Raw genomic sequence first — 11615 nt, forward strand, 5'->3', positions numbered from 1 at the left:
GCATGTAGGTGGCCAGTGCTGGCTGAGGCGCATCCCACCCTCACCAATATCCTGACATACACCTCACAACCATCCTGCTCCTGCTGGGAGTAAGAAGATGGAGGGACTGGAGCCTGACAGCCCTTGGCCGGGCAGCCGGGGGGGGAGTCGGGGCTGGGGGAGCCCGGCGTGCGGCTCCTCCTCGCTCCCCGGGCACGGCTGGGGGCCGGCTGCCTGCGAGGGGAGGGCAGGGGGGAGAGGAGGCGGCTTCCTCCTGACGCCATTTCCGAGGGGCTGCCATATATAACCGAGCCGCTGCTGCAGTGCCCGCCTGGGATCCTCAGCCAGGGCGCCGCCGGGGGCAGGCAGGGCGCCGCGCTCCCCTCAGCACCCGCCGGGACCCTCCTCGCCAGGGCCGGGCCGCTCCCGCCGCCTGCCCCGCTCCGCCCCGCCCCGCCCCGCACAGCGCCATGGGCCCAGCGCTGCTCGCCCTCCTGCTGCTGGCCGTGCCCGGTGAGTGCGGCCGCCAACGGGACCCCGGCTCCCGGCCCCCCGCCGCCGGGCCCCAGCACCGCGGGCAGCGCCGCCACGGCCCGGCCCGGCCCCGCTCCCCCCGCCCCGGCAGCACCGCGGACAGCGGCCGCCGCAAGGTCACCGCCCCGAGCTCCTTCCCTTCCCTTCCCTTCCCTTCCCTTCCCTTCCCTTCCCTTCCCTTCCCTTCCCTTCCCTTCCCTTCCCTTCCCTTCCCTTCCCTTCCCTTCCCTTCCCTTCCCTTCCCTTCCCTTCCCTTCCCTTCCCTTCCCTTCCCTTCCCTTCCCTTCCCTTCCCTTCCCTTCCCTTCCCTTCCCTTCCCTTCCCTTCCCTTCCCTTCCCCTCCCCTAACCCAGGGACCACTTCCCCCATGGCCAGATTTCACCCCATTTTTATCAGGATAGGATTTCTCTGCTTGCCCCCCAGGGGTGGTAAATAACACGCTCTTTCTTTCTGCCCTCCCTCATTTTGCAGCTCTCTCTCTTCCCGTGACGAACGACATGAATAAAGGGGACACCAAGGTAAGGATAAGACTATAGCGAAAGAGGGGAACAAAGTTGAAGGGTGCAATGTTTAACCTCCACCTGTCTGGCTGACTTTTGGCTGCTTCTGCTGAAATACCCCGTAGGAAGTGACAGCTGGGGGGATTTGCAGGAGATATCCCTACAGCGGGCTCCATCCTCCCCGACTGCCTCCCCACCAGGATTTATCCTTTGTGCTTTCACTCCTGGGCACCTGAGCAGGACGAAAGCCCCTCAGAATGTACCAGAGGGACCAAACGAGCTGGTTTGAAGCCTGGTGAGGTTGGGCATGGAGGTTGGGTATGACCCTTCCTCATCCTACTTTCAGCTTTTCAAAGCTCCCAGCAGGATGTGACTCAGGGGGAGTGGGGGGAGATGTGATTCAGGAATGGGCATCGCTGGTACGGTGTGTGTTTGGGGGCGTGTGTGCATCTGCCTGCCTTTGTACGTGTGTGGTGTGTTATTTATGTATGCTCCTGAAAAATACTCAACCAGCTACTCTCAAACTCCTAATCTGTCCTCATCATCCTGGCTGGGAGGCTGCAAGCTGTGTGTGACTTGGCTGACCTCTTCAGCCTTCTTTTATAGCCTTCTGTGCCTACATCTATGTACATCTCTGCCATCCATAGGTGCACTTCACACGTATGTGCACTCCCCAGTGCTTGGATAGGTGTGTGTGTGCCTGTGCTGATCTGCAGCAGAGACCCCCACCCCCTTCCCGATGTTGTAATGCCTATAGGCTTTCAGATGAGCTGACTGTCTGGCTGCTCAAATTAACGCTTCTACAGAAATTAATGTCCAGGAAGTAAACGCCAGACCTTTCCCCCTACTTCCTGAACCTTTTTGTTTTCTGAAATCTTCCAGCCACATGGTTTTTTGTTTGTTTGTTTGTTTTTTCCCCAGGCAGCAATAGGGAGGCACGCTCATGTCACTCTCAGCCACAGGTTCCGATTTACGGTGTCCCTGCTCACTGTTACCTACAGGGCAGGTGCCGGGAGAAACTCCTCCCCATCCCGCGTCAGATGTGCCTGGGTCTGGAGAGCTGTAGCCTTGCTAAGACCTTCAGCCTGCTTAGCCCTTCCTGGGGCTGAGCCACGAGCCGCTGGGTGCCAGCTCCAGGCTGTGCACGGCTGGCTGGGAGAGGAGGCCTGGAGCAGGCACTTGTCCCTTCAGACGGGCTGGGCCAGAACAGGATGCTCACTGGGCATCCAGTGGGAAAGTCCATGAGTTCCACGATCGTCCTTGTGAAGTCTGTTTCCCAGTATGTTTCACCATGGCAAGTCCCAGCAAAACACATGTAGTTTTTATGGAAGCTGGTACAACTCCATGGAAGTCCTTCCTTCAAGGAAGGCTCCTCTCCCAGGCCTGTCCCCTCCCCAGGTGCCGCACTGGCGCGGGTTCTAGCTGAGAGCAAATCAGAGCACGGCTTTCTTTTGGATTTTGCTGCAACTGGAAGGAGCCATTAGGGCTCTTCTGCCTTCGTTGTCCCCTGAGACACAGCATTTCAGTGAGGGAGCTCCTGGTCTCAGGGGACAGATATCACTGCGTAGGTATGGCACTGGGCATCGCAGCTCTTCCTGCCCACCAAGCTGCTGTAGACATCCTCAGCCACCTGTATTTGTGGGTGGCTCAGGGCTGTGAAACGACAAGTTAGCACCTGCAGGACTTTCCTGGGCGGCTCATCAGGCTTTCCTTGCATCAAGGGCTTTCCACAGGGAGCTGAACACAGCCACAGCATTCAGAACATCTCTGGTGTATGCCCGCTCTCGTGCTCCAAGGACACTATTTCACACTTACAAAGATACATTTCAGAAAGGGCCTGAGCACCCCTGAGCTTAAATATGGGGAAGTCTTTCCTAGTAAGGACATGGTCCTATGGAGATTTCTGTGTGGGGACCAACTCTTAAGAATCTGTGTACGTACTCACAGTTAGGGGACAGCTATGGCAAAATTCCAGTCTGAGTTTCTGCACTGGATTAATTACACCCCTTTGGAAAGGATATCCTTCATTTCCTGGTGCTGGCTGTTCTGTGACCTTGTGAAGCCTCACTCTGCAGGATTTGCTCTTACAAAAAGTCCTGGAAAGTGTTGGAACGATTGCATTCCTCATTTCTTTAAGTTGCATAATTCCTCCACAGAGCTGGCCAAACGGCTGTAGTGGTTGAGATAAAGGCCCTAAATCATCTTAGAAATCTTCAAAGAGCTTGTATAGGGTGTTTCATTGGACCAGGTTCTTATTTCTCATGTTGAGAAAGTGCTTACTCCTGAAGCTGCACCAAATACTGCTGCAGTAAGTGGCTCCAGAGGTTGGGAAACATGGGAGGGAAGTATCAGAACCTGTCTTGTTGGGTTTTTTCTTTTTAATGGTAGAGCGAAGTAACTCTAAGCCATCTAAAATCAATATTAATGGATTGTTTGTGGCATAGGAGAAAGATACCAGAGAAATTTCTCAGCTCTCCTTTTGTTAGATCTTTCCTGCAACATCTTTATTCCAACAGGCAATCCCCTCAAACCGAGTAAGCAGATAAGAGTTCAGCGTTTTATGGCTGTAATCTGCAAAAGGAGGCTTCTCTCCTTACACGGGGTGAAAATGGACCCATTCTAGCTGGTCAATGGATATATCCAATTGCTTGAATGAGCAATGCTGTAGCGGACTGGGAACTGCTGACTGTGTTTAATTTCCACTGCAGCTACAGTGCTCTGCTCCCCTGGGAGCGGCACCTTGCGAGGGAGGTCAGGACTCACAGGGATGCCTGCAGAAATCACGAGCGAGAGGTTCAGTCTGAATTTTTTTTTACCCCCACGGCTTAATTGTATCTTTTTGTTAGTTTTTGTTTGTTTGTGCTTTTTTTATTATTATTATTAATTTATTTTGTGAATAATCATCCTTTTGAACTGGGCAGCCTAGTTCCTGCACTATTAATTGGCGTGAGCTGTAGCAAATGCTGTTCTCTCGCCCGTGTGACTACTTGGGTCCACCCCATGACCAATGGGCACCCCACGGGGCTCCTGCTGTGGCGAGGGTGCCTTCACCCCTGCCAGCGTGCCACCTTGCCTCTGTGCCGGTGGCCTCGATTCTCCTACCACATCCGTACCGCGCTGGGCGATCCCCGTGGGACCAGCGGTGCTGCAGTTGCCTGGGTACAGAGTTAGGCCTGTAATCTCAGTGGGGGTGATGGAAGTAATGTCTTCTCGTTACACGCTGAAGAAAAGGGCTCTGCAGAGGGCAGGCCCAGAGTCCGTCCCGCCTGGGAAGCTGCCTCAGGCAGCAGCAAATGCTTCGGATGTAAGTGTGGGAACTTCCTTCATTTCAGATGACCCACGGCCATGTACAGCTCTTCCAGTCCGTAATAGGTGGCTTGCACTCCAGCAGAGGTCAAACACTTCTCCAGAGCGTGCTGTCTTTCTCTAGGACATCACAGCAGTATTTCTCAGCCACGTTTGAGGGTACAACTTGCCTTTCCTCACCCTCGATGCCTGGCTGCAGTCCAGCTAGGATGCCCCGAGCTTGAATAGGTTGCAAGATTTCGAGGTCTCCTGTTTAAGAGCTATGGCCAGTTGTTGCTCTCTGTGACCTCCCCCGAGTCCTTTTATGAGATGTGGGTTGAGGGCTGAGGTGCGTTGACTTAAAATTACTCTTATCCTGAATCCAAAGCACAGCACCATAGCAGCTACTAGGAGGAAAATCAACTCTATCCTAGCTGAAACCAGGACAGATGGGTAGGAGCTCCCTGTGTATTTATCCGGCTTCCCTTCAGTCGCTTCTTGTGCCCAGCCTTTGGGGTGGGCTGGAGTCATGAGATCCTCCGCTGAAGCACGCAGTATGTTGAAAAAGCTCTTTCCATTGCCATGTGTCATTCGCTCACTTCTCAGTTTCAGGAGGTACCTTCTGTTCCTGCATTAGGTAAAATGGGAACCGAATGTTCAGCTCTGGCTCCACCAGAAAAGCAAGAGGATCTGTGCCATCATCTGCTGCATTTCAGCCTTGGTAACAAATAGATTTGGAAAAAAAATAGAAAAGCAGAGCTTTACTTTGTATTTCGTCTCCTTCTAGGTGATGAAGTGCATCGTAGAGGTCATCTCTGATACTTTATCGAAGCCAAACCCACTGCCAATCAGTGAGGAATGCCTGGAAACACTCCGAGGAGGTACGGCTGCAGATTTAGTGCTGGGTATCGACCAGAACAGCTCTGTTAGGGACAGAAGCAGGGGCTGGTCTTGCTCCCCATGGCCCAGTCTGGCACACACTCAATCAGGGCCTGACAGGGGGTCCCTGACACTTTCACCTTCCTCGCAGTGACCCCACGGGGCTGCAGCAGGCCCCAGGAGCTGCTGCATGGCCCCGGCCGTGCCTCACCTGGGCACCATGGCTGGGTGAGGCGCTGGGTGGCAGCAAGCTGCCTGCTCTTCTTGGGATACGAAATATCCCACGCCAACCACCATGTCTGCCAACCACACGGCTAAGAGATGTGGCAGCAAACCAGGCCAGGGGAGAGAGAAGAGCAAACGGAGAGGGAGGTGGCATTTGGGGTTCTGTTGTGTTTCCTGAGGGTGGGGGAGTTGTCTTTGAGCACCTCTGTACCAAGTCTCCCCTGTTGCAGATGAACGAATCATTTCGATCCTTCGCCACCAAAATTTACTGAAGGAACTCCAGGAAATAGCTGCTCAAGGTACAGTAGTTTGGGAAAAGGGGGTTCATCAGCTGTAGCTCCTTGCACAGTTTTCGCTGTGTTTTCGTTTTGTTTTACATTAATTTAATATCGTATGAATGTGGCATAGGGCATATAGTTCCAGGATTTCAAGAAGAGCCTGCAGGCTTGGGGGAATTTTGCTTGTAGTAACTCCAACGTGTATCCAATGATTTACACGACCCAGTGCTCACCTCAGCAGAGGTATGCGGGCAGCATCTGGAAGGAGGCATTTGTTATCCTTCAGCATTGCGATGCTTAGGTATTTTGTTGGCCTCAATGCACTGCGGTTCAGCATCTCTTATTCCCTAGCTCTCCATCAATATCGCTGTTTTCCTAGCAACCCCGCTTCTCTCAGTTCTTTTAGAGACCTTTTTCTTTCTGCAGATAATGTTTTTGATGATGGCTTTGTTCCTGCAGTTGATTCACCTATCCTCCAGTCTCAGTTTTCCTTGCAGCTCTCCTTTGACATTGTAGAAAACACACACAGCATTATAAAGGGCACAGAGCTATTGTGCTGCCTGTGCTTTCTGAAACGCGGGCGGGGATGTTGCTTTTTGCTACCTTTTGTTACCTGACACAGGTGCCAATGAGAGGACTCAGCAGCAGAAGAAAAACAATGGCTTTGAAGATGAACTTTCTGAAGTCCTTGAAAGTCAGAATGATGAGAACAAGCAAAGAGGTCAGTGTCAGCCTCCCCCCCCCCCGGGAAAAGCACGTCAGGCTGTAAACAAGGATGTTCTTTCTAACAGCCTTGGTGCGTCCATCTGCTTCTCGTTTGGGCCTCGCCTTTGACGTGACACACACAGGCAACCCTCTTTGCTTCGGTCTTATTTACCAGCTTAAACAGCATGTCGGTTCTGAGCTCTAGTAACCAGTCACCAGGCTGATACTGCTCTCTCCCACCCTGCTGCCAACACTCATGCTTAATGCTTGCGGTGAGTCACAGCCAGGGAAATCCCGTGCTGAAACACTCACTGATGGATGAAAGAGCAACGTGGGTCCGCTCCTGCCACCCTTGTTTCCAAGGCATGTGGCTGTGGGGCTCTGAAGGGCGAGTTGAGCCTTGTGGACACGCAGTCCACACACACACACACAGCTCACCTGCATCCTGAACGGAACGCACCAGCCGGGACGTCCCCTCGTCCCCGCATGCCCACGGCCTGGCTGCAGACGGGCGGTGCTGCGGGAAGGAAGGTTGTCAGTCCGCTCCCTTTTTTACCTCTGTAGGCGACGATGCCCCTGAGGCATGCGACGGTTTCTCACCCTGCAGAGCTCGCTCCTCTTCCTTGTGGTGGGGCGGGAGGTAGGGATGTCCAGTGCGGTCCTCTGAGAGCAGAGAGCTGTGTGTGTATTACATACGGCCCTAAATCCTTTCATTTTTCGTGCTGTTTGGTTTCATGCAAGGAAAGTATGCTGCTGACATCTCGGGAGATGGCTGCGAGGAGCGTGCTGCAGCAGAGCACGCAGGCATATGTTTGCCTTCAGCCTTGTGAGGCTCTCCAGCAGAGCAGGCACCGGTGAGAACACCGGCTTGCTTGAGTGCAAGCATATGTTGAAGTGACTTGCAAAAGGATGAGCCACGGGCTGGTTAAGCAGATTGCTGAGCAAGGCTGACGCTCCCTAGGAAACATGCAGGCTCCCCTGTTTGTGAAATGGGCTCTCAGGAGAGGTGTTGCTTCTTGCTCCTCACTCTGCAGATGCAGCGTGGCAGCACCCCGAGGAGGAGCAGCCCACAGAGTCCCTGGATGAGCTACCAGCACAGAAAACCCAGCAAAAAGAAGATTTGAGAAAGGAGGGGAAGAACAGGCTGGAGGAGAGGGAGCCCAGGCCGCGGGATGCAGACCCTGGTGAGAAGGAGGACCAGGAGGAAGCAGAGAGCAATGAGATCAGGGACACGGAGGATGCCCAGGGAGAAGAAGCTTTGGAAAACCACATCAGCAAAGATCCGAGTGAGGATGAGCTGCAGCCCCGAGAGGATGAAGAGGAGCAGCCCGGAGGCCCCAAGGACAGCCTGGAGATGGAGGAGGAGGGAGAGCAGCCTTCCAGGCAGGGCCAGGAGCAGAGCAAGGAGGCAGTGGGGAAGCGCATGGAGCGGGAGGACGACGGAGAAGATGCTCTGGCAGAGGAGGACCCTACTGAAGCAGAGAGGTCGCTTGACTTGGCTGAGGAGGATGTGGGGGCTGAGGAGCTGCAGGGAGAGGACAGTACGTATCTCAGAGACTGCCCTGATACCTACCCGGGGTGAGCTGACAGCGCTGAGACAGACTGATGAGGCTTTAAAGCCCAAAAGTTCAGGCAGGTGCTTACAGGGGTTACAGAAATACCCCCGTGGCAATCGCCCAGACCCCGCAGGCACCCGACCCCTGGGCACACCCACAGCAGTAGCACAGGCCCTGCAGCTGCCTCGCTGCCTGCTGCCCAGCTGCCTCCTGGGGACAACTCCTTTCTTTTCCTTGAGCTTCCTGTGTGGTTTTTGGCTACTGCCTCCAGCCCCCCTTACGGACACTGTGACCTCAGGGTGGGCTTTTCTAGAATCCTGGGAGTGGGGTTGAGTCAGGAAACCCACCTCGCATCACCTCTGAAGGCTTGGTTCGAAGGTGGAGCCCAGCCAGGTTCAAACTTGTGCTCACTGTTGTGTACAATGCTCTTTCAGGTAATGACGATGCTCTGGGATTTGGCAAAGATGGGCAGAGCTCTGAGGAGGAGGAGGAGCAGCAGCCACGTGCACTGAGACGAGGAAGGCATCGCCTGGAGGATGAGGGGATGCAGGCGGATGAGGACACCTTCCAGCCCAGGGATGCCAAAAGCGAGGAAATGGAGGACGAGTCCTCCAGGGAGTGGGAAGACTCCAAGAGGTGGAACAAAATGGATGAGCTGGCCAAGCAGCTGACATCGAAGAAGCGCATGGAGGAAAACGACAGTGGAGAAGACCCAGACAGGTCCATGAAAATGGCATTCAGGTCCCACAAGTACGACTTCAGCAGCCCAGAGGAAGGTGTGAGAAGGTCACGGAAGCATCACTCGAAGGAGGACAGCAGTGAGGGAGGCTTTCCACTTGCTCCCATGCCTGAAGAAAAGAAGGACGAGGAAGGCAGTGCTAACAGGAGAACAGAGGTTGGTGCACATAGGCTTAAGAATAAATCTTGTCTGGTTATTTCTTGGGAATCCAAACTATGCTTAGAGATGTGGATGATACCTTGGCCTCCTGCAGCCAGCATTGGTTCTCTGTGACATTAAGAAGATGCCTGGTAACCTTTAAGTTTTCTAGAGCCAGGTTTTGTTGAGGTTTTCACCTGTCTGTGCCTTTGGTTTATTTTTCTTCTTTTAGTATCTAGTGCAAAAATGTTCCCTGTCCCAGACAGCCTTAAAAATGTGACAGAACCTTTGTGCTGGTCTGCACTGGACACGGTGACCAGCTGGGGGGTGGGTTTTGTGTCCCAAAGCCCTTTCAACTGAAGGGGAAGGCTCTGCCTGGCTCCGGTATGGAGTGAGCGGTGTCAGACCTCCTGAGGAGGCAAACCAGGAGCACAGCAGTGGTGAGAGAGCTGGGGTGTGGAGTGGAAATGGCTGGAAGGGATGTGAGTGTGTCTGAATGTACTCATTCCCTGGTGCCTCGTGTGATGTTGTGCAGTACCTCAGCAGGTCCCCTGGCAGCCGGGAGCTGTGGTTTTGCCATGGTGCTGACACCCAGCGCCAGTTTATCTGAGCCACAGGGGGCTGGGCACAGGCTCTGGGACAAGCCATGCTCAGGTGCCCAAGAGCAGAGCCCGTTTCCTGCAGCTCTTTTGCCTCCCAGACACCTCTCTTGCCTTACCTATGCACCGGCATTGCCCAGAGGTCACCTGTCAGCATCCAGGAGGGAGTCTTCTGGATGTAGATACCCACCCCCCACTCCCCAGTAAAGGGACTTCTTACTGTTTGTGGTTTTTTTTTAACTAGGTCAGGGCCTCAGGGAGATCGTGAGGAGGTGCCAGACCTGTGGAGGGGCAGGGCTACTTTTTCCTCATGAGGAGAACAGCTCAGGGATGAGAAAAAAATGCCTTTTTTAATACACCTGTTGTTTTTTCACACTGACCACACACAGTGCAGGTTGCTGGTTTTGCCAGCCCGTGCTCGGCTCCGCATGGGGACAGCACAGACACATGGCAGCAACCACAGAAGGGCCACCTTGGTGGGCAGCTGAGCCTTTAAACTGGTCTAAGTTTATTTCCAAACTGAAAAGCCTCTTTTGATAGCAGAGGTGCCTGTGGGTGCCCGGTGCAGCGTGCAGAGAGGTGGCACAGAGGTGACCCCAGTGCCTAAATGCGGGTGTCCAGCGCTGTTCGACAGCACCCGTCCTGCTCCCCCTCACTTCAGGGAGCAGAACCCACCCCGGCAGCACCTCTGGGCTCGGGGCGGGCACCACGCATCTCCCATCCCTCAGGAGCAGCAGGGCTGACGCTCCTCCTGGCCTCTCGTTGCAGGACCAGGAGCTGGAGAGCCTGGCGGCCATCGAGGCCGAGCTGGAGCGCGTGGCCCACAAGCTGCATGAGCTGAGGCGGGGCTGAGGGCTGGCGGCCGCCCCCTTCCCTCCCCGCCGCGGTCTCCCTTCCCGATCTCTCGGTGAGTACGACGGAGCAGCAGCACCGCGCCTCGACGCCGGCCGCGCGGGCGCCCAGGCCTGCCTCCCTCGCAGTAGTGTTGTGCCCATCACCGCTTCTTGCCCCCACGCTCCTCTGCCCCCTACGGACGTCCAACTGCCCCGACGGGCCACCGTAGCCAAGAAGTGCGACCTGCACCTGTATTTTCTTTCTTTTTTCTCTCTCTCTCTCTCTCTCCTTCCCCCCCCCCCCTTTCTGTTTTTTAAATGACAGGACAGCTTTCTAGAAAGTTCTCCTCCCACCGGTAGTTTCACTGGGTAAAATTGCAATAACTTGTTACCTTTTGATTAAAAGCTGAGAACTCTGACTGTAATATATTCTATATAAAAAAATTTATCTAAGGAAAAATAAAACCGCGGTGGGCTCCTTGTTTTATTTGCCAGCTTTGGTCTCAGTCGGCGGCAGGGCTGTCCGGCCCGTGCGGGGAGCAGGGAGCCGCGGCGTCCCCTCACATCTCGGTGGCGTTTCCAGTCCTACCGCTGCCCAGCCCTGTGGGCACCTCCCTGGGGCCAAGGCGGGGGTTTTGGATCTTCAACATTGTGTAAATACTTGAGAAAGTCAAGTTATTCAGGCAACACGAGTGGGTTTTGATAAAAAGCTGATAAATGGGTTAGTCATGAGGAAAACCATGAGGCGCGGTCTGGCGGCGCCATCTTGTGCTTTCCCTCCCCTCAGGCACTGGTGCTGCAGTGGAAGCACCCGCGTCCTGGGGCGTAGGCTGGGTGCCAGCTGGAGGGCTGGGCAGTCTGCGGGCTGGGGAGGTTTGCCCCTAAAAGTCTCTGAACATGAGAATTCCCCCTGCTAAAATGGAAGAAAGTGTTTTTAGAGGGTGTAGGAATAGGGTTAATAGCTGTGATGGTGAGGTCATAATTAAACTCGATGTATTCCTGTGTTCTGTTAAAAACATGAGCCGTGTTGGCCCAGGCAGTGAATCGGACTGGATTTGGGTGTGTGGATTTCCCTCGGCACAGAGGAGGTGGGTATCACACGATGAGCTTCCCCTGGGGGCTGGCAAAAGCTGCTGCGATGGGCAGCGCTCCTCGTCCCCTCCCAGCCCATGCAGCACCTGGAGGAGGAGGAGGAGGCGTAGGCAAGGCCGAGGCACTGCCTGAAAGCTGCCCTGAGCACAGGGCGCAGGCTGGGACAAGCCACAGGGTGAGTGATGCCCAAGCCAAGTGTGGGTCAGGAGGCTCATCCTGATGAGATCACACTCATTAACCCCATAGAAACATGCTTAGGAACAGAAATGAGAT

At 54.6% G+C, this 11615-nt stretch overlaps 1 protein-coding gene across 1 annotated transcript; it reads left to right on the plus strand.

Moving 5' to 3' along the window:
- Window positions 1-266: 266 nt before the first annotated feature.
- Window positions 267-10715, plus strand: CHGA (chromogranin A). The gene is made up of 8 exons (XM_083839831.1): window positions 267-492; window positions 985-1031; window positions 5086-5179; window positions 5633-5701; window positions 6303-6401; window positions 7420-7926; window positions 8376-8836; window positions 10186-10715. The coding sequence occupies exons 1-8, from the start codon at window positions 450-452 to the stop codon at window positions 10267-10269; spliced, it is 1404 nt and encodes a 467-aa protein (XP_083695957.1). The 5' UTR covers window positions 267-449; the 3' UTR covers window positions 10270-10715.
- The last annotated feature ends 900 nt before the right edge of the window (window positions 10716-11615 follow it).

The sequence above is a fragment of the Anser anser genome (genome assembly GCF_964211835.1).
Source record: "Anser anser genome assembly, chromosome: 5".
NCBI lineage: Eukaryota > Metazoa > Chordata > Aves > Anseriformes > Anatidae > Anser > Anser anser.

Excerpts from the sequence above, each read along its gene's own strand:
- CHGA (XM_083839831.1), top strand. The coding sequence starts at position 450 with ATGGGCCCAGCGCTGCTCGCCCTCCTGCTGCTGGCCGTGCCCG. Across the intron at positions 493-984 it reads CCTGCTGCTGGCCGTGCCCG|CTCTCTCTCTTCCCGTGACG; the intron begins GTGAGTGCGGCC and ends CTCATTTTGCAG. Across the intron at positions 5,702-6,302 it reads CCAGGAAATAGCTGCTCAAG|GTGCCAATGAGAGGACTCAG; the intron begins GTACAGTAGTTT and ends TACCTGACACAG.